The sequence below is a fragment of the Coregonus lavaretus genome (assembly GCF_964263955.1).
Source record: "Coregonus lavaretus genome assembly, chromosome: 11".
NCBI lineage: Eukaryota > Metazoa > Chordata > Actinopteri > Salmoniformes > Salmonidae > Coregonus > Coregonus lavaretus.
Window position 1 is genome coordinate 4,457,996 of NC_139998.1, and position 23,352 is coordinate 4,481,347.

Sequence of the window (23,352 nt, forward strand, 5' to 3'; positions counted from 1 at the left end):
AGAGAGGCAACTGCATATTTGGACAGAGACTGAGGAGAGGAAACAGCACGAGGAGAGGGGAGGAGGGAGAGAGGGAGAGAGGGAGAGACGAGAGGGTGGGGGAAAGAGGGAGACAGAGGGAAGAAGTGAAAATGGGGGGAGAGGCTATAGAGAGAGAGAGACGAGGAGGGAAAGAGAATGCAAAGAAGGAGGGTGAATAGATCAGGATCATATGGAATTGGAAGGAGGGCTGACAAAACGAACATCCATTAATTATTCTCCTTTCTCCTCCCTGTGGGTCGGGTCCACAGCTGAGGGCAGCCAGGCCCACCAGATTAACTCCCTGAGGCCCACCAGACTAACTCTGGCCTCGGGAGAGGAGCAGAGCTCTAACCCTGGAGGGGTGGAGGAGTGGAGGTCCTGGGGAAGGCGTGCAGTGGGATTCATGGCCGTGTGTGTGTGTGTGTGTGTGTGAGTGTGCGTGTCTGTGTGTGAGTCATAATGTTTACAATGAGATATTTTTGTTATTCAGCCGAACTGCGTCATCCTCAGCTTCACCCCTGACACCAGACGGGCACCCCCCTCTGCCTCTCACTGACCCTCTCCCTCTCACCCCCTCTTGCCCCCTCACTGGCCTGCTGCATTTTTCACCCAGCTCATTTTAAAGACGCAGTCATATCCAGCTCTCACTCCCTCTCTTCCTTTGTGTCTCTTTATCTTTTTTTCTTTCTCTTCCTCCACGTCTTCCTTTCTGTCTCTCTGCCTCTGTCTGTCACTGTTAAAGTAGCCCTATATCCATCACTCAGGACACTCAGATCTGTTGTTAGATAATACCATCAGGGTTGTGTTCATTAGGGCACACTGTTGCAAAACCATTGCATGCCCTAATGAACACGACCCTGTTACTACACGGGCCTGCGTTGCCCCTTTAAGAGAACAGCCCAATACAGGCTAATGCGTATTGACCTGATGATGCTGTAAGAGAGGTACAGTGGGCAAGATACTTACTCCCAGGCCTGTTTTAAGCTACATTCTGGAATCTGTGACTACACGGCCGGTGACCCCGTTGCCTCTTTAAGAGAGCGGCCCAGTGCTGGGTAATGAGTGTTAACCTGATGATGCTGAGAGAGGATCCATGGGCCAGAAACAAATTCCCAGGCCTACTTAATTAAAAGGGCAATGAAGCAGCTTCCAGTGTGTTGCAGAGAGACTCTCAGCTGTAGGGCTCTGACGTACTATACAGTGCCTTCAGAAAGTATTCATACTAGGGGTGTGCCGACATGGCCATACTCTTATTCGTAATCAATTCTGTAAATTGACAGTTGATAGTCAGATCGGATGATACTCGTGATCGGAAAAAACGGAAGTGTTCTAAAATGCCTAATATGTTGGAAAAATACCTCCCTGCACATTCTCACTGCAAAAAAGCTCCAGATTAGGAACAGCGTGCGGAGGGGTGTGTGTCTGTGTGTGTCCTCAACTTGCAGCGGGCAGCCAAGTTTGCTGTCACTCAGTCGGGATGCGTAGCAGCATTGCGTCTTTTTTCCCTACCCTTGCCCCGCTTGTTAGACATTATGCACATTGATAGCTTGATAGCAAACGTTCTTGCCATGTGATTTATCATAGTAGCAGGCAGCAACAATCTAAATGATCAGACCGAAAACATGCAAGGAAAGTTGATTGGGTGCGATGGAGAAATACAGTTTAACTCTATCCAATCAACGTACAGCTCGCCCTTCTCTTTACAGAAAGCCAGTTGAGTTATTTAGACCTCATAGAACCTCGCACATGACTGACTGACATGAGAAAGATGCGTGCTGGCACCCTAAAATTACATGGATAAATACAAAAAATACTCTGATCATAATCGTATCCAGAAAATTGCCCATATCCGTAACAATACTCGTTTTGTCCTACTAATCAGCACATCCCTCATTCATACCCCTTGACCTATTCCACATGTTGTTGTGTTTCAGCCTGAATAAAAAATGGATTAAATATATATTTTTTCTCACAAATCTACACACAATGTCCCATAATTGTTGCTATTTTATTGAAAATGAAATACAGAAATATCTGTATTCACAACCCTGAGGCAATACTTTGTAGAAGCACTTTTGGCAACAATTACAGCTGTGAGTCATTTTGGGTAAGTCTCTTTCTATAGCTGGATTTTGCAACATTTGCCTATTCATCTTTTTTAAATTATTCAAGATCTGTCAAATTGGTTGTTGATCATTGCTAAACAACCATTTTCAGGTCTTGCCATAGATTTAAGTCGATTGAACTCAAAACTGTAACTCGGCCACATGTTTTGCAGTATTACTTTAGTGCCTTATTGCAAACAGGATGATTGTTTGGGAATATTTTTTATTATGTACAGGCTTCCTTCTTTTCACTATGTCAATTAGGTTAGTATTGTAGAGTATTGTAGAGTAACTACACTGTTGTTGATCCATCCTCAGTTTTCTCCTATCGCAGCCATTAACCTCTTAAGGATCGGACCCTTTTTTTCAATTTTCGCCTAAAATGACATACCCATATCTTAACTGCCTGTAGCTCAGGACCTGAAGCAAGAATATGCATATTCTTGATACCATTTGAAAGGAAACCAAAAAAATTAAATGAAACACTTTGAAGTTTGTGGAAATGTGAAATTACTGTAGGAGAATATAACACATTAGATCTGGTAAAAAATAATACAAACAAAAAAACATGCGTTTTTTTGTTCCATCATCTTTGAAATGCATGAGAAAGGCCACAATATAATATTGCAGTTTATGTGCAATTTAGATTTTGGCCACTAGATGGCAGCAGTGTGTGTGCAAAGTTTCAGATTGATCCAGTGAAGCATTGCAATACTGGACTATTTTGTATCAAGTGTGCCGAATTGGTCAATTTATACATTTTCAAGTACATAACTATAGATAACATAGAAAAATGATATGGTAATACAAAATGTAAGTTTACACACTCTCAGGAATGTCATACAATATGGATCATTAGCTTAACCTCTACAGGATCGGTGTCCCGTATACGGGACGGTTGAGCTAACGTGCGCTAATGTGATTAGCATGACTGTTGTAAGTAACAGCAAACTTTACAGGACATAGACATGTCTTATATGGGCAGAAAACTTAAATTCTTGTTAATCTAACTACACTCTCCAATTTACAGTAGCTATTACAGTGAAACAAAACCATGCTATTGTTTGAGGAGAGTGCACAACAAAAAACTGGTGTGATACATTCACCTCTGAAGGTAAATTATGTACTTACATTCAGTAATCTTGCTCTGATTTGTCATCCTAAGGGTCCCAGAGATAAAATGTAGCATAGTTTTGTTTGATAAAATCAATTTGTATATTCAAATGTAGGAACTGGGTTCTACAGTTTGAACCCCTGCTTTCATTGCAAGTTCAAGCGTACTGTTAGCTAGCTTGCTAACGTTAGCTAGCGGGCTTGCTAACTAATGTTACGTGTATGATCTGTGTAGTAATGTTATGTATAGAGCCATTTGCATTGCTAGTTATATCCTAATGTTAGCCAGCTAACATTGAACCTAACTTGTTGGTTAGCTTTAGCTACCTGTAGATTCATGCAGGGTAGTAATGTTATGAGTTGGGATTATGCTTAATTGTTGAGCTAGCTAGCTAGCTAGCTACAGTACCAGTCAAAGGTTTGGACACCTACTCATTGAAGGGTTTTTCTTTATTTGTACTATTTTCGACATGGTAGAATAGTAGTGAAGCCATCAAAACTATGAAATAACACATAAGAAATCATGTAGTAACCAAAAAAGTAGAATAGTAGTGAAGCCATCAAAACTATGAAATAACACATAAGAAATCATGTAGTAACCAAAATATATTTTATATTTGAGATTCTTCAAATAGCCACCCTTTGCCTTGATGACAGCTTTGCACACTCTTGGCATTCTCTCAACCAGCTTCATGAGGAATGCTTTTCCAACAGCCTTGAAGGAGTTCCAACATATGCTGAGCACTTGTTGGCTGCTTTTCCTTCACTCTGCGGTCCAACTCATCCCAAACCATCTCAATTGGGTTGAGGTTGGGTGATTGTGGAGGCCAGGTAATCTGATGCAGAACTCCATCACTCTCCTTCTTGGTAAAATATCCCTTGCACAGCCTGGAAGTGTGATTTGGGTCATTGTCCTGTTGAAAAACAAATGATAGTCCCATTAAGCGCAAACCAGATGGGATGGCGTATCGCTGCAGAATGCTGTGTTAGCCATGCTGGTTAATTGTGCCTTGAATTCTAAAGAAATCACTGACAGTGTCACCAGCAAAGCACTCCCACACCATCACACCTCCTCCTCCATGCTTCACGGTGGGAACCACACATGTGGAGATAATCCGTTCACCTACTCTGCGTCTCACAAAGATACAGCGATTGGAAACAAAAATCACAAATTTTGACTCATCAGACCAAAGGACAGATTTCCACCTGTCTAATGTCCATTGCTCGTGTTTCTTGGCCCAAGCAAGTCTCTTCTTCTTTTTGGTGTCCTTTAATAGTGGTTTCTTTGCAGCAATTCGACCATAAAGGCCTGATTCACGCAGTCTCCTCTGAACAGTTGATGTTGAGATGTGTCTGTTACTTTTATTTGGGCTGCAATCTGAGGTGCAGTTAACTCTAATGAACTAATCCTCTGCAGAAGAGGTAACTCTGGGTCTTCCATTCCATTTGCTTGATGGTTTTTTCGACTGCACTTGAAGAGATTTTCAAAGTTCTTGAAACTTTCCGGATTGATTGACCTTCATGTCTTAAAGTAATGACTGTCGTTTCTCTTTGCTTATTTGAGCTGTTCTTGCCATAATATGGTATTTTACCAAATAGGGCTATCTTCTGTATACCACCGCTACCTTGTCACAACACAACTGATTGGCTCAAACGCATTAAGAATCAAAGAAATTTCACAAATTAACTTTTAACAAGACACACCTGTTAATTGAAATGCATTCCCGGTGACTACCTCATGAAGTTGGTTGAGAGAATGCCAAGAGTGTGCAAAGCTGTCATCAAGGCAAAAGGTGGCTATTTGAAGAATCTCAAATATATAATATTTGTTTAACACTTTTTTTGGTTACTATGTGATTCCATATGTGTTATTTCTTATTTTTTATGTCTTCACTATTATTATACAGTGTAAAAATAAAGAAAAACCCTGGAATGAATAGGTGTCCAAGCTTTTGACTGGTACTGTACATGTCTAAACAAAAGACTCCACTATGCAAGAAACCATTTCACAGTACCATTTACACCTTCTAACAAGCTACATACAAACCAAAAACATTGTTTAGAAAGTAGCTTTTAGGCCTCCCGAGTGGCGCAGTGGTCTAAGGCACTGTATCGCAGTACTAGCTGTGCCACTAGAGATCCTGGTTCGAGTGCAGGCTCTGTCGCAGCCGGCCGTGACCGTGAGACCCATGGGGCGGCGCACAATTGGCCCAGCGTTGTCCAGGTTAGGGGAGGGATTGGCCGGCAGGGTATTCTTGTCCCATCGCTCACTAGCGACTCCTGTGGCGGGCCGGGCGCATTGCACGCTGACACGGTCGCCAGGTGTACGGTGTTTCCTCCAACACATTGGTGCGGCTGGCTTCCGGGTTAAGCTGGCATTGTATCAAGAAGCAGTGCGGCTCGGCTGGGTTGTGTTGTGTTTCGGAGGACGCACGGCTCTCGACCTTCACCTCTCCCGAGTCCATGCAGGAGTTGCAGCGATGGGACAAGACTGTAACTACCAATTGGATACCACGAAATTGGGAAGGGAAAAAAAATAATATATATATATATATATAGAAAGTTGCTTTTAGTTGCCTGGTTTGCTAGATTGACATACTGTATACTAAATTCATTTTTAAACTGATGGGTTTATTGGTGTTAAAATTCACCAGTTATGCTATTTTGGACCCCCAGGCTGCTGATGTCATGCAGCCTGTTGTTTTTGTGTTTATACTTTTTCATAACGACAAGACAAGTTTGATGTCGGACAACAATAGAATGTTCATGAGTCCCGTGTAGCTCAGTTGGTAGAGCATGGCGCTTGCAACGCCAGGTTTGTGGGTTCGTTTCCCACGGGGGACCAGTATGATAATGTATGCACTCACTAACTGTAAGTCGCTCTGGATAAGAGCGTCTGCTAAATGACTAAAATGTAAAATGTAAATGATGTCATTGCGACAACTGTATACAGACATGTCGATTAAAGTGGTATTAACCAGCCTTTAGTCTTGAAATATTTGGTTGTACACTGCCGTACTCGCTGTTTAGCACATGGCCTTGAATCCTTAAAGAGATGGGTGGGGCTAAGGGTGTGAACGATGCTGAATGGGTGTAGACAAAAAGAGTCCCAAAACATTCAAGGACCAGTTTCTCAACAGTGAGGTTAAAAGTTGATCAACATTCAAAGCAGAATTACTTTCCTATTTGTTCCTCAACTGCAGTGCATGATATACAATTTTCTCTACTTTTATCCAATGTAAAAAACACAATTTCAAATGTTGCTACATAAGACCGAATCGAGGCAGTCAGTCATATTTATAACAAAGGGGTTGAATTCTTATTGACTCTAGACATTTCAGCTTTTCATTTTTTATTCATTTGTAAAAAATTTGAAAAACATAATTCCACTTTGACATTATGGGGTATTGTGTGTAGGCCAGTGACAAAATTTTTGAAATTTAACCCATTTTAAATTCACTACAAAATGTGGAAAAAGTTAAGGGGTGTGAATAATTCTGAAGGCACTGTAGATGGGACAAGATGGCACCGATAGACATGGCAAGCCTAAATATGACTGACCGCCTCAATTCGGTCTTCTGTAGCAACATTTGAAATTGTGTTTTTTTTAAAGTTTCTAGATAAAAATATTTTATAATTATTTGATGACGCTAACCCAGACACACTTGTCTAAATTGATGGGTCATGTGAAATAAATGTTGTAACCACCCCTCAGCCACATCTAGCTAAGTGGATGAGTCACTATTGTCTAGACATTTACACATGTTCATGAAATACAATAGATGGTCGTAATCACCCCCATCCAAACCTGGCTAACTTGATGGGTCATGTAATCATCTGGAGGAGTCTTTTGTTTAGACATGTAGCTAGCTAGCTAAACAATAAACTGGCATAATCCCAACTCATACTACTACCACCAATACAAACTGATTGTCATAGCTGTAATATGAATCTGCAGGTAGCTAAAGCTAGCCAACTAGGTTCAATGTTAGCTAGCTAGCTAACATTAGGCTATAACTAGCAATGCAAATGGATTTCTGATTTGAATAATATTACTACAGATTATACATGTAACATTAGCTAGCAAGCCAGCAAGCTAATGTTCGCTAGCTAGCTAACAGTATGCTTTAACTTGCAATGAAAACCACCTAACTTTACGAGCTGGACTGCCTGTCTTTGCAATTATGTTTTTTTCTTTGCGCTCGTTAGCATATTTCGCTAGCAGCCTCCATGGAAATTCGTAGTTACTTGTGCTAATTTTGTTAGCATTCTGGTAGTAGACGCCCAATAGGCGTTTTTGCGCCCTTGTGTACTAAACCGGTAATACCGTAAATCCCGGGATGAGAGAAGGACGGTATGATGATATGAAAATCTGGATACTGCCCAACCCTAGTTGGTGTCTGTCTCAGTGTGCCACTTTGGTTCCTGCCACCCTGTTCCCACTGCAGCAGTCTCCCAGCAATCTTCCATTCAACAAGCAATACTCATTCATTACCATCCCAAACTAACCCCAGAACTTCCAGGCATGGTGCTCTGCTAGGCTGTGGTGTCTAGTGTATCTCTCAGTGTGCCTCTATCCCTCACCGCAGCAGTCCTTCAGCAAACAGGGCATTCCTCAAACTGGTTATCCCAGTCCCAAACTCAAACCCAGACATAGAAGGCTTAGCCTAATGAATGGAGCGTTCCGGTTCGTTCTAGAAGTAGCTTGATAAGTCTGCAGCCTGACAGAAGTAAATGAAGAGGCAATGTCCCTTTCCAGGTCGAAGGATCATGAAAAAGAGAGCCACCTTTGGTTTTGTACAGGCAGACAGTAGGACCTCAGAATGGCTTGTGGCCTCCTGAGGGCTATGGCTTCAATTTATGCAGAACTACACAGAGAGAGAGAGAGCTGCTGAGTCTGATCTGGGCACACAAGACTAGAGAGAGGGATGGAGACAAGTGTACAGGAACATTGTGAAAGAGATGGGAAGTGAGGGACAGATGGGGAGGCGGAGAGAGGGAGAGATGCAGGGAGAGAGAAAAAACAGGAAGAGATGGACATGGTTGTTAAAAGAAAACTTTGAGAAACTAAGATTAAGTACTCTGTGGTGGGCAGAGATGTGAAGACAGGAGTGTCTGGAGAGATGTGGAGAGAGGGAGATTCTAGGTCCCTTTCCCTCGCTCTTCTCTCTCCCATCGCTCTCTCTCTCTCTGGGCCTCTGTCTTCTCTCTACTCACCCCTCTCTCTATTTCTCTATCTCCCTCCTCCTGTCCTTAAAACCAGTTTCCATGAACGCCTCAGCCATTCCCTGGAGTGGGGAGAATAATTTCAGATATTGTCGTGCGTAAAACAAGTTCATCACGTGAGCTCATTCTCAACACTATAAAAAGACTTAACCAAAGAAAAAAAACACTTTGACGCAAGAGTTTATATCTGCGACTATTTTTGAGAATTCTTGTTGTTTTCTACTCTCCCTCTCCGGCCTACTCCCCACTAACAATGTTTGTGTGAGTGAATTCCAGATTTCAGAACTGTTACTGGAAACTTGAGTCCTTTTGATCTAGTGTTTTTACAAAGAAAAGTGGGCCAAATGTTCAAACAAATCGTATGATTGACTGTATTTTTGGGGGGACGATGGATTTCTTAGCCTGCTCTTAGACCTGTTTGTGCCATCTTGCCAACTTTTATGGTCATTGTCATGCCAAACCACACAGAGATGGCAAGACAATTCAAACAGATCTGGGACCTGGCTAAAGATTTCTGGCCTGTGCATTACTACATGTATATCAACTCAGTGGGCTGAAACATGATGAATCAGTCAATCTTGTCTTTTCCAAATTCAAATGTCCACAACCCCAGGACAGTATGTGTGTGGTATCCCGGTGGGAATTGAACCCACAACCCCATTGAGAGTATCTACTCTACAGGACTGAGATTCTCCACAAACCTCAGAGTTGTTTATGTGGGTAACTGCTCACTGTGTCTCTAGGTTCCTGCATCTATTTCTAGCACCATGGAATGGGAGCTATGTGATAAGAATTCCTTTAGCGTCAGCCCCGGAATGGATACCTGAGATATTCAGAGATCTCTGGCTTCTGTCTGTCTGGATTGTGGAATACCATGTGCTTCTTACTGTACTGTACATCACAGAAAGGGGAATGTGGAAGAGATTCCATTCCAATATAGAACTGTTGTGTCTTTACTTCACTCATTCATCCCTATCAAACTATTAAAGACTCTTTTGACTTCCGTCTGTCTTTGCTCATCTTCTCCACTGTGCCCCAGCTCTGCTGAATGTCATGGAGCTCAGTCAACATTCTGCTCCGCCAGTGTTGTATTTTGGTATTACTTTAATCATTTTATGAATCTTACAGCATTCCTGACTCGTCTTCTCCATTCACCAGGTGATAGCCAGGAGGAAAGAGGGCTCTGGGAAGGTCAAGGTGCTGCTCCACTGGACTCCAGAGGACATGTAAGTAGTATGAACTATCTTGGACACCCTAACTGACTGTCTCGGAAGGGAGTATTATGGTCTATTCAATTAATCTTTGTGTAACCAGGATAGTTCACTTAGCAACAGCCCTGGCTGTTTTCCAGGTATCCATAAAAACATAAACATCACATTGTATAAGTCTGAAAAATTCAACATAAAACAACATAAGAAATGGATTGATGGGCAGGCGATCGTGTTTGTGCGTGTGTGTATCTGTTGCTGATGTTTTTACGCGTCTCTTTTACATCCTCCATAACTACTCAACATGTTGGCCCCTCGTCCTCACTGGGGCTTGCTCTAAATCAGTTACACTCTTGGCTGTGCTAATATCTGTCATGGACATCGGGCCCAGACCGGATCCTGTGTGTTTTAAGTAGACCCTGCAGAACCTGCCGCTGCCCAGTTTCTCTTCGCCTTGCAGGGCTCTAGACTAACGTTTTCCACTGGTGCTACCAACTTTTTCAATTGATGGCACAAGCAAATGATTTGGTCGCACTCATTTTTGATAATGACCTGACCTGTGCCCTGTGATGGACCTGCGTTCCATACAGAACCAGGATCATAATGACTAGCCATCTTTTAAATTAGCATGCCCTTGCAGGGTGTAGTTGCCCTTTAATTCAATTGAGCGCCTAGCAAGAGACCATGTGATGGCAGAGTTTGCTAAACAAATATCCCGCGATTTGATACAAATATCGTGATATCATTCTGCCAGGTAGGCCTACTTTTTAGTCAACATTTAATTGGGAAGATTTTTGGGGAAAGCCTTTACAAATGTTCATTCAAACAGCGCATGATTACTGAATTGCGCATCACAAAGATTCAACCAAGACGTCGGACCAAACCCATTGTTGCAGACTGGATGCTGTTTGAACAAATCTTGATAATAATAATTTTAAAAAGCTAAATGTGAACCAAAAACTAACGTGACCAGCTACATTTTCTTCACTGGCACTCTAGCGACCAATAAAAAATTGGTGTCGCACTGCCAAGTCAAAGAGTCACAAATGCGAGTGTTTTGGTCACAGTTTTGAGCCCTGCCTTGGTCTCTCCACTGAAAGAGAAATGGAGCCCACAATCAGTCAATGCCATCACTGAAAATCCAGCTAGTCCCAGAACCCCAGCTGGACACCTTTTTAGAGGCATAGTTGGAAAAGTCCTAAGCCTCACTCTGTATGTCTGCCTCCTTTCCCCGTTGGTCAGGTTGGCTCTCGCCAGTCCAGTACAACCCAAACAAATGTTGGTTTCTGGCTTTCTCACAATCGTTCTAATAGTGACTTGGTAGTGTGTCAACTCATCCCAGCCCTGGCCAACCAAGTCCAGGCCAATACTGCTGTGTTTTTAAACTAGATTGGTGGTGTTCTGTATTGCGCTCTGCTGTGTTGTTAATGGGATAAATCTACTTGAACAGTGACATGGTGAACCACAGCAGGACAGGCCGGTAGCCTGGGGGAGGTGAGCTCTGTCCTCTGAATCCGTCTCTGCCTTTGAGTGACTGGACCTCCATTGAAGGGATTGCCCTGCCTTCACCCTGCCTCTCTGAAGATTATCACAGAGAGAGAGATTGAGAGACAGAGGGAGGGACGAAAGAGAGAGATGTAGTGAGGGAACAAGAGAGCCAGATGGAGTGAGACAGATGAGAGAGGGAGCTAGCAAGATAAGGACCAGAGAGATTGCGGGGGAGAGGAAGATGAACTGAGGGACTCAGGGACTGAGGGAGAAAGAGGGAGCAGAAAGAGAGATGGAGATGGAAGGAGCAGAGATGGAGTGGGAGGCAGCCAGAGGAGGGCAAGAGGCAGGATGATTTAATATGAAGGATTGTAACTGACAGCTTCCGATACAGTATCTACCCTCCTCCCTCGCTCTCTTTTGTCTGATTACCCCCCCCCCCCTCCCCTTCACCCCGTGTAGGAGCTGAACCATGTGCAGGTGGAGATATGGAGGGGGCAGAGATAGAGAGATGGAGCGCAATGACCAGGAAAAACTTCAGCGATTAATCCAGATAGAGGGAGGGAGAGAGCAAGAGAGAAGTGGAAATAGATGGAGAGAGATCGAGAGAGAGAGATGGAATAGACGGTGAGAGAGATGGAGAGAGAGAAATTACAGATGGATAGAGGTCAGGGACCTAGGTCCCAATTCACTCTGACTGCAGGAGAGTCAGTGACGCTACATTGAGTCATACATTCTCTGAGCAGTAGAGCAGTAATAGAGCTTTGGCATTATTCATTATCACTGTCTATCTATAGAAGGAGAGTTGAGAGGGAGGAGATATCACCTACTGAGACTTTTACTGATGGGGTAGAAGTGTGGGTGGCCATATTAGATCGGCATAATCTTCGGTCCATTCTGGGAGTGTGAGTGGATCTATTACTGAACTGTAGTAATATACCCTCACTGGATCTGTGGGGGACAGTATTCATTTGTTTGTGTGTTGGTGTCGCTTTCAGGGAAAAGTTTGTCTTTATGTTTGTTTGAATCCTGGCCCATGTGTTGTAGTCTGTTGAAGTCCTGCAGAGGATTTTCTCCCATTATTTTCTGCAGATCCTCTCAAGCTCTGTCAGGTTGGATGGAGAGCGTCGCTGCACAGCTGTTTTCAGGTCTCTCCAGATATGTTAGATCGGGTTCAAGTCCGGGCTCTGGCTGGGCCACTCAAGGACATTCAGAGACTTATCCCAAAGCCACTCCTGCGTTGTCTTGGCTGTGTGCTTAGGGTCGTTGTCCTGTTGGAAGGTGAACCTTCGCCCCAGTCTGAGGTCCTGAGCGCTCTGGAGCAGGTTTTCATCAAGGATCTCTGTACTTTGCTCCGTTCATCTTTCCCTCGATCCTGACTAATCTCCCAGTCCCTGCCGCTGAAAAACATCCCCACAGCATGATGCTACCACCACCATGCTTCACCTTAGGGATGGTGCCAGGTTTCCTCCAGACGTGACGCTTGGCATTCAGGCCAAAGACTTCATTCTTGGTTTCATCAGACCAGATAATCTTGTTTTTCATGGTCTGAGAGTCCTTTAGGTGCCTTTTGCTCTAGGAAGAGTCTTGGTGGTTCCAAGTGTCTTCCATTTAAGAATGATGGAGGCCTCTGTGTTCTTGGGGACCTTCAATGCTGCAGACATTTTTTGGTACCCTTCCCCAGATCTGTGCCTCGACACAATCCTGTCTCAGAGCTCTACGGACAATTCCTTCGACCTCATGACTTGTTTTTTTCTCTGACATGCACTGTCAACTGTGGGACCTGATATAGACAGGTGTGTGCCTTTCCAAATCATGTCCAATCAATTGAATTTACCACAGGTGGACTCCAATCAAGTTGTAGAAACATCTCAAGGATGATCAATGGAAACTCAATTTCGAGTCTCATAGCGAAGGGTCTGAAGACTTATGTACATAAAGTATTTCTGTTTTTTATTTGTAATATTTTGAAAAATGTCTGAAAACCTGTTTTCGCTTTGTCATAATGGGGTATTGTGTGTAGATAGATGAGGGAAAAAAAGCAATTAAGTCCATTTCAGAATAAGTCTGTAACGTAACTTTCTTGTTTTGCACGCTTTGTACAAAATAATAAAAATGCAGTAGCACAGGATCTTTCTAAATGTAGCTCTTTATTAGCTAGTTATGACTGGCATGTTCACGTGTCTTCGGCCATGATCAACTGAAGATGACATTACCACCTGCGTGGTCTTAACCAATCATAACGCAGTATGAGACGACGGTAGAATGCAACCAATTACAATTCAGTATGTTTACACATATGAATATAACAGTAACAAAATGTGGAAAAAGTCAAGGGGTCTGAATACTTCCCGAATGCACTGTACTTAGTGGCTTAGTGGGTAAGAGCGTTGTGCCAGTAACCGAAAGGTCGCTGGTTCTAATCCCCGAGCCGACTAGGTGAAAAATCTGTCGATGTGCCCTTGAGCAAGGCACTTAACCCTAATTGCTCCTGTAAGTCGCTCTGGATAAGAGCGTCTGCTAAATTACTAAAATGTAAATGTAATACTTTGTATCCCTCATTTACTCAAGTGTTTCCTTTGTTTTGGCAATTACCTGTAGAATGGATGGAGAGGTATCGCTTTAGTCGCAACAAAATGGAATATGATGTTGCGGATAAAGTACGGACATCTAAAGACCTGCTTTGCCGTTTCTAAAACGACATATTTGGGTATTTTTTAAGCCTTTGTTCAGGGCCCCCATATTACACAACAAGGATGAGGAACTGATTTGCTTGGGGTAAGTTTCTCAAAAACAAGTGAAATAACAAACAAAGGTGCCTGAACCCTTCTATGACATGCCATTCATATAAAAAATATAGGTTTGGCTGTAAAAAATAACTTCTCCTTTAAACTCCTAGATGGGCATCACACAGCAGAGCTGTTCAGGGGGGGCCAGCATGTCACAGAAATGGGTCCTCTGTCTCCAAGATCTCACGTCGAGCTATGTACGATTCACTTAGTATAAAGCTAGTTGTGTATTAATTGTCTTCAGGAATAGTCCAATGTAGAGGTTGTCACAGAGATGGCTTATCTGTTTGTCTCGAAGCTTTCACACTCACAGGCACGTCTCAACGTCTAAAGGCTTTCACAGAGGCCAGAGTAGAAGTCAGCTTACCCTCCCCAAATTCTTGGTTGTGTTGCAGTAGAGTGCACTGGTTGTGTAGTATTTGGGTTTAAATGCAGTAGCAGTATTTTGAGTAGCAGCAGAAGGCAGTGGTTGGATGTGTTGTATTTTAGTATTTACGTTCAGGAGAGCAGTACATTGCAGTGGTGGTGTTGTATTTTAGTTCAGATACAGTAACACAGGATTCAATGGGCTAGTCCATTGAGGGGAACTGGGTTTCATTGGCAAGTAGACAGGGATTGTGTGTGTGTGTGTGTGTGTGTGATGTGGGGGGGATTGTCTTCCACTCCCCCCTCCCTCTACTTTTTGTGTTATTAACCACACGTCTTGCAACACACACGCAAACACAATCACACACACATTCTAATAACCATACAACGCCAAGTCCTGGTTCACATTTGCAGTAATGTACAAATTGCTATTCATTAACTTTCTAAAAAACTCCCTTTCTTTTCTCTCTCTCTCTCTTTCTCTCTCCACTCCTTTTGTTCTCTATCTGTGCACGCATACAGCAGTCTGAATGTACAGCAGCGTGTGAATCGCTACCTGTGCTCCGCCCCACTGAATTGGCGTATGAGTGAGTGATTTGGCTGGCTGGCTGCCACCTGTTGAGTGCGTGTGTGTGTGTGTGTGTGTGTGTGTGCGCACCATGTGTATCTGTACGTGTGCGTGCGCGAGCCTGTGTGTGTGCGGTGCGTGTGCACGCCGTGTGTGTGTGTGTGGGACGGGGCTGGGTACCTCTGGGGGCTCCTTTGATGACGCATGTGGTGATTGTGGGGAATGCAGGGGATAGGCAGAGGGAGGGAAGGAGGGGTGCAGTTGACTCACAAAGCTCTTTGTTTCAGTTTTCTGCACTCCTCTACCTATCCTCCTCTACCTCTCAAGTTTCAAATTGTATTAGTACGGGATTTATTAGTACAGGATACACATGGAATATATGCTTACTTGCAGGTTCCTTCTCGACATTGCAACAACAATAAGAAATAATAAAATATAAGAATATGAACATAAAGTAAATGGCTCAGTAGAATAGAATTAACATTTTAGTATAGGTATAACAGAGGAAGGCACAATTTAATAGTCCAATATTTACACGGGTTTTGGGGAAGGGGGGATTGGGGGGCAAGTGTTTAATTGTGCAGTATTTAGCAATAATAATAAGAGTCTGGTAGAAGCAGTTGTGTCTGTGTGTGTGTCTGTCTCTGTGTGTGTGTGTGTGTCTGTCTGTGTGAGTGCATGTGTGCTAAGGTGTGGAGAGTCAGTGCAGGCGGTCTGTCCAGTTCAAGTGTTCAGCAGTCTGAGGGCTTGTTGATAGAAACTGTTGGTATTAGACCTCATGCCCGACGGTACAGGAGTGAACAGCTCATGGCTGGGGTGTGTGGTGTCCTTGATGATGCTGCGGGCCGTCCTCTGGCACAGTTTTGAGTAGATGTCCTGGATGGGTGGGAGCACGGTTCGAGTGATTTACTGGGCCGTCTTCACCACCCACTGCACGGCCTTGTGGTCGTGGATGGAGCAATTCCCGTACCAAGCCATGATGCAACTGGTCAGGACGCTCTCGATGGTGCAGGCATAGTATTTGGAGAGGACCTGGGGAGGCATGCCACATTTCTTTAGCCTCCTTAGGAAGTAGAGATGCAGTTACGCAACGGGTACTGTAGGGGTGTGTGGTGTACCTAGGGTTGCAAAGCTACCGGTAATTTACCAAAGTTACCGGAATCTGCAGTAATTGTGGTAATTAACTGGCAATCTATGGTAATTTAGGTAATTTATACTTGAATAACAAAAACAAAAAAATGTATTAATATATAGTATACATTTTTCATATATGTGTCCATATTTTCCATGAGTTTCTAGTGGATAGACCATATGTGACAGACAGGCTCAATTCGGTCTTATGTAGCAACATTTGAAATTATGTTTTTTACATTGGATAAAAGTTGAGACTCAGAGCTAGAAAATGGTATATCATACACTACAGTTGATAAACAATGGGAAAGTAATTCTGCTTTATAAATTGATAAACTTGTAACCTCACTTTTGAGAAAATGGCCCTTGAATGTTTTGGAACCTACTGGAGAGCTCTTCTTTGTCTACACCCATTCAGCATCGTTCACACCCTTTTAAGATTTAGCCCCACCCATCTCTGTAAGGATTCACATGTGAGGCCATGTACTAAACAACCAAAGATTTCAAGACTAAAGACATGTTTATACTACGGGTGTGTCCGTAAATGTAATCTGGAGTGCCAGAGTGTGCTCTGGGTGTTAGTAAACTCAGAGCATTGTCAGATTGGCGATTTGTAAATTCTGAGCGTTTCGCTCTCGGAGCGCACACTGGACGCTCTGGACGAAAAGTAAGGTTGATCCGAGCGTTCTGACCTAACAACAGCAGTCAAGCACCAAAGCTAACTGGCTAACGTTGGCTAGCTTGCTAGCTACTTCCAGACAGAAATGAGAGAACAGCTCACTCTGACCATTTTACTCGCCCTAGCAAAGCTGGTTAGTCTGTTTTTATGTTATCCAGAGCGTTGGTGACTGAAACAATTTAATTACGCTTTTTTTGCCAACGTTTACTGGCCATATTCAACGGGTGTTGAGCGTTCGTAAATTCGTCAGTTATTCTGCGCTCTGGCACACCCAGACGAGAGTGCTCTGAAATTGGAGAAGAGAGCCATATGGTTAAAGAGAAAAAAGCCCAATTAATGAAAAAAGCATCTAATCAACAATGGCATTATTTTCAATTGACAATGAAACTCTTCCAACCACCAGTTTGGCCACAAAACATTTACAACAAAATATTTAAAACAAAGACATATTGACATAGTAAATTAAATAGAAGTATGAAAAATGTATGCACTCACTAACTGTAAGTCGCTCTGGATAAGAGCGTCTGCTAAATGACTAAAAAAAGGTTTGTTTTTTAAATGTACAAAAAAGTATTTTAGTTTTTTCAAATACCATGCTATTGTTTGAGGAGAGTGCACAACAACAAAAAATGTATCACGGCAACTGGTTTGATACATTCACCTCTGAAAGTAAATAATGTACTTACATTCAGTAATCTTGCTCTGATTTGTCATCCTAAGGGATAAACCCAGAGATAAAATGTTGAATAGTTTTGTTTGATGAAATCAATTTTTATATTCAAATGTAGGAACTGGGTTCTACAGTGTGAACCTCTGCTGTCTCTGGCTCCACACCCACCCCGCCCGGCCTTCTAGATGTGTGAAAGTTAGTGTATAAGCTAATGATCCATCATGTATGACATTCCTGGGAGTGTGTAATGGATTTCACCTGACTGGGCAGGGGCACAGCCACTTGGGAGCCAGGCCAAGCCAAACTGAATGATTTTTCCTCCACAAAAAGGCTTTAATACAGGCAGAAATGCTCCTCAGTTTCATCAGCTGTCCGGGTGGCTGATCTCAGATGATCCCTCAGGTGAAGATGCCGGATGTGGAAGTCCTGGGCTGGCGTGGTTACACATAAACTGCGGTTGTCAGGCCGGTTGGACGTACTGCCAAATTCTCTAAAACGACATTGGCGGCGGAGTATGGTAGAGAAATAAACATACAATTCTCTGGCAACAATTCTGGTGGACATTCCTGCAGTCAGCATGCCAATTGCACGCTCCTTCAAAATTGAAACATCTGTGACATTGTGTTGTGTGACAAAACTGCACATTTTTAAAGTGGCCTTTTATTTTCCCCAGCACAAGGTACACCTGTGTAATGATCATGCTGTTTAATCAGCTTCTTGATATGCCACAACTTTCAGGTCGATGGATTATCTTGGCAAAGGAGAAATGCTCACTAACAGGGATGTAAACAAATTTGTGCACAACATCTCTCTCTCTCCTCCCTCGTTTCATTTTTATTTTTAGGGAGTAGATCAGCTTTATATTGCAGATAGATTGTAGCTTCCATCAGTGTAATTGTCTGCATCATTTCCAATCCCCCATATATTAGTAGGTGTGTCCAAACTTTTGACTGGTACTGTATATATAAATATACAAACATATACACATACAGCGAGGGAAAAAAGTATTTGATCCCCTGCTGATTTTGTACGTTTGCCCACTGACAAAGAAATTATGTCTATAATTTTAATGGTAGGTTTATTTGAACAGTGAGAGACAGAATAACAACAAAAAATTCCAGAAAAACGCATGTCAAAAATGTTATAAATTGATTTGCATTTTAATGAGGGAAATAAGTATTTGACCCCTCTGCAAAACTTGACTTAGTACTTGGTGGCAAAACCCTTGTTGGAAATCACAGAGGTCAGACGTTTAATGTAGTTGGCCACCAGGTTTGCACACATCTCAGGAGGGATTTTGTCCCACTCCTCTTTGCGGATCTTCTCCAAGTCATTAAGGTTTCAAGGCTGACGTTTGGCAACTCGAACCTTCAGCTCCCTCCACAGATTTTCTATGGGATTAAGGTCTGGAGACTGGCTAGGCCACTCCAGGACCTTAATGTGCTTCTTCTTGAGCCACTCCTTTGTTGCCTTGGCCGTGTGTTTTGGGTCATTGTCATGCTGGAATACCCATCCACGACCCATTTTCAATGCCCTGGCTGAGGGAAGGAGGTTCTCACCCAAGATTTGACGGTACATGGCCTGTCCATCGTCCCTTTAATGCGGTGAAGTTGTCGTGTCCCCTTAGCAGAAAAACATCCCCAAAGCATAATGTTTCCACCTCCATGTTTGACGGTGGGGATGGTGTTCTTGGGGTCATAGGCAGCATTCCTCATCCTCCAAACACGGCGAGTTGAGTTGATGCCAAACAGCTCCATTTTGGTCTCATCTGACCACAGCACTTTCACCCAGTTCTCCTCTGAATCATTCAGATGTTCATTGACAAACTTCAGACGGGCATGTATATGTGCTTTCTTGAGCAGGGGGACCTTGCGGGCGCTGCAGGATTTCAGTCCTTCACGGCGTAGTGTGTTATCAATTGTTTTCTTGGTGACTATGGTCCCAGCTGCCTTGAGATCATTGACAAGATCCTCCCGTGTAGTTCTGTGCTGATTCCTCACCGTTCTCATGATCATTGCAACTCGACGAGGTGAGATCGTGCATGGAGCCCCAGGCCGAGGGAGATTGACAGTTCTTTTGTGTTTCTTCCATTTGCAAATAATCGCACCAACTGTTGTCACCTTCTCACCAAGCTGCTTGGCGATGGTCTTGTAGCCCATTCCAGCCTTGTGTAGGTCTACAATCTTGTCCCTGACATCCTTGGAGAGCTCTTTGGTCTTGGCCATGGTGGAGAGTTTGGAATCTGATTGATTGATTGCTTCTGTGGACAGGTGTCTTTTATACAGGTAACAAGCTGAGATTAGGAGCACTCCCTTTAAGAGTGTGCTCCTAATCTCAGCTCGTTACCTGTATAAAAGACACCTGGGAGCCAGAAATCTTTCTGATTGAGAGGCGGTCAAATACTTATTTCCCTCATTAAAATGCAAATCAATTTATAACATTTTTAACATGCGTTTTTCTGGAATTTTTTGTTGTTATTCTGTCTCTCACTGTTCAAATAAACCTACCATTAAAATTATAGACTGATCATTTCTTTGTCAGTGGCCAAACGTACAAAATCAGCAGGGGATCAAATACTTTTTTTCACTCACTGTAGCTGGCAAACAGCTTAGCATTAGCTCATTATAATCAGTAGAACCTTCAAAAAAGTATTTTACACACATCATAGGTGTCCATTACAATCTATGCAATAATCGGAATGCATTACTTGTCACCAGTACTTGAAAACATTATGCTCCATACATACAAAACATACAAACAGTGGGGAAAAAAAGTATTTAGTCAGCCACAAATTGTGCAAGTTCTCCCACTTAAAAAGATGAGAGAGGCCTGTCAACTATGACAGACAAAATGAGAAAAAAAAAATCCAGAAAATCACATTGTAGGATTTTTAATGAATTTATTTGCAAATTATGGTGGAAAATAAGTATTTGGTCAATAACAAAAGTTTCTCAATACATTGTTATATACCCTTTGTTGGCAATGACACAGGTCAAACGTTTTCTGTAAGTCTTCACAAGGTTTTCACACACTGTTGCTGGTATTTTGGCCCATTCCTCCATGCAGATCTCCTCTAGAGCAGTGATTGTTTTGGGGCTGTCGCTGGGCAACACAGACTTTCAACTCCCTCCAAAGATTTTCTATGGGGTTGAGATCTGGAGACTGGCTAGGCCACTCCAGGACCTTGAAATGCTTCTTACGAAGCCAGTCCTTCGTTGCCCGGGCAGTGTGTTTGGGATCATTGTCATGCTGAAAGACCCAGCCACGTTTCATCTTCAATGCCCTTGCTGATGGAAGGAGGTTTTCACTCAAAATCTCACGATACATGGCCCCATTCATTCTTTCCTTTACACGGATCAGTCGTCCTGGTCCCTTTGCAGAAAAAGCCCCAAAGCATGATGTTTCCACCCCCATGCTTCACAGTAGGTATGGTGTTCTTTGGATGCAACTCAGCATTCTTTGTCCTCCAAACACGACGAGTTGAGTTTTTACCAAAAAGTTATATTTTGGTTTCATCTGACCATATGACATTCTCCCAATCCTCTTCTGGATCATCCAAATGCACTCTAGCAAACTTCAGACGGGCCTGGACATGTACTGGCTTAAGCAGGGGGACACGTCTGGCACTGCAGGATTTGAGTCCCTGGCGGCGTAGTGTGTTACTGATGGTAGGCTTTGTTACTTTGGTCCCAGCTCTCTGCAGGTCATTCACTAGGTCCCCCCGTGTGGTTCTGGGATTTTTGCTCACCGTTCTTGTGATCATTTTGACCCCACGGGGTGAGATCTTGCGTGGAGCCCCAGATCGAGGGAGATTATCAGTGGCCTTGTATGTCTTCCATTTCCTAATAATTGCTCCCACAGTTGATTTCTTCAAACCAAGCTGCTTACCTATTGCAGATTCAGTCTTCCCAGCCTGGTGCAGGTCTACAATTTTGTTTCTGGTGTCCTTTGACAGCTCTTTGGTCTTGGCCATAGTGGAGTTTGGAGTGTGACTGTTTGAGGTTGTGGACAGGTGTCTTTTATACTGATAACAAGTTCAAACAGGTGCGATTAATACAGGTAACGAGTGGAGGACAGAGGAGCCTCTTAAAGAAGAAGTTACAGGTCTGTGAGAGCCAGTAATCTTGCTTGTTTGTAGGTGACCAAATACTTATTTTCCACCATAATTTGCAAATAAATTCATTAAAAATCCTACAATGTGATTTTCTGGAATTTCTTTCCTCAATTTGTCTGTCATAGTTGACGTGTACCTATGATGAAAATTACAGGCCTCTCTCATCTTTTTAAGTGGGAGAACTTGCACAATTGGTGGCTGACTAAATACTTTTTTCCCCCACTGTACATACAAACTGTATGCTACAGTAGAAACGACAACACAATATACAGAAAATAAGGCACTTACTTTGATAGGAACGCACACGTCCAAAGTTATTATTTGTAAGGAAAACAACAAGGAAGGCAATGCGTGCGCCAGCTAGACAATGTGCCAATTCGTGCAAGCCTGAGCAATTGTCTGCATACTTGATCTGCGGAAACATTGGTGGAGACGTGCTTGGGCTCTCCTCGAAGAGAGAAGTTTGTCCGGTTCAGTAAAGCCTCAATCATAAATTGTCTTTAACACTGAAATGGGCTACTTCTATGTGAATTAATGAGGAGGTGGAACACACCTCGATTCAAACTGTTAGAAAATAAAACTTGTTCGAAAATAATTTTAAATTGACAAGTTGAAACATAGCCTAGAGATAACTGGCAGGCAGCGCGTGTTAACTGTCCTGTTGCGTAACAATCACATCTTGGGACATTGAGTGCATTTTGACATCATGTGCATAAAACAACGGGGCGACCGTTAGAGATATTTGGAACTCACCTGTGAAAAGGTTAAATAAATAAAATATCCTCATCAATCTACACATAATACCCCATAATGACAATGCGAAAACAGGTTTTTAGACATTTTTGCAAATTTAAACAAAATAAAAACAGATACCTTATTTACATAAGTATTTGCAAAAATGTCTAAAAACCTGTTGGGGTGGGGACAATTTAATCCATTGTAGAATAAGGCTATAACATAACAAAATGTGGAAAAAGTCTAGGGGTCTGAATACTTTCCGAATGCACTGTATATACATTTTACGGACACAGTATATTTTACATTAGTTATCTTGTTGTTATTAGTCCCACCCTTCAGCTCCATTCAACCCCTGCCATCTATCTCTTAACACCATCCATATTGGATTTCTATTTGCCATATAGTTTTCAACTGAGCTGTGATGTTTCACAAAAGTTCTGAACCTTTCTATTGATCGATTGACTATTACTTTTTAAATCACCCAGTAGTGCTATCTGCAGAGTTAACTCCAGGTAAATGTTGCAATTCTTCAGCCATTCCAGGACCTGTGACCAAAAACAAGCTACATATGGACAATACCAAAATCAAATCTGCAGAGCTGGGAAGGTTGTATCCCCTATATACACTGCTCAAAAAAATAAAGGGAACACTTAAACAACACATCCTAGATCTGAATGAATGAAATAATCTTATTAAATATTTTTTTCTTTACATAGTTGAATGTGCTGACAACAAAATCACACAAAAATGATCAATGGAAATCAAATTTATCACCCTCAAAATTAAAGTGGAAAACCACACTACAGGCTGATCCAACTTGTAATGTCCTTAAAACAAGTCAAAATGAGGCTCAGTAGTGTGTGTGGCCTCCACGTGCCTGTATGACCTCCCTACAACGCCTGGGCATGCTCCTGATGAGGTGGCGGATGGTCTCCTGAGGGATCTCCTCCCAGACCTGGACTAAAGCATCCTCCAACTCCTGGACAGTCTGTGGTGCAATGTGGCGTTGGTTGATGGAGCGAGACATGATGTCCCAGATGTGCTCAATTGGATTTAGGTCTGGGGAACAGGCGGTCCATAGCATCAATGCCTTCCTCTTGCAGGAACTGCTGACACACTCCAGCCACATGAGGTCT

At 42.8% G+C, this 23,352-nt stretch overlaps 1 protein-coding gene across 3 annotated transcripts in view; it reads left to right on the forward strand.

Annotated features, from left to right (window-relative positions):
* The window catches only part of LOC311136860 (zinc finger protein aebp2-like), a 62,532-nt gene that overhangs the window by 29,183 nt on the left and 9,997 nt on the right, over positions 1–23,352 (forward strand). For all 3 annotated transcript variants that reach the window (XM_084171159.1, XM_084171158.1, XM_084171160.1), the window contains exon 6: positions 9,624–9,691. In XM_084171159.1, the coding sequence (XP_084027285.1) occupies positions 9,624–9,691 (68 nt within the window). The remainder of the gene's footprint in view (positions 1–9,623; positions 9,692–23,352) is intronic.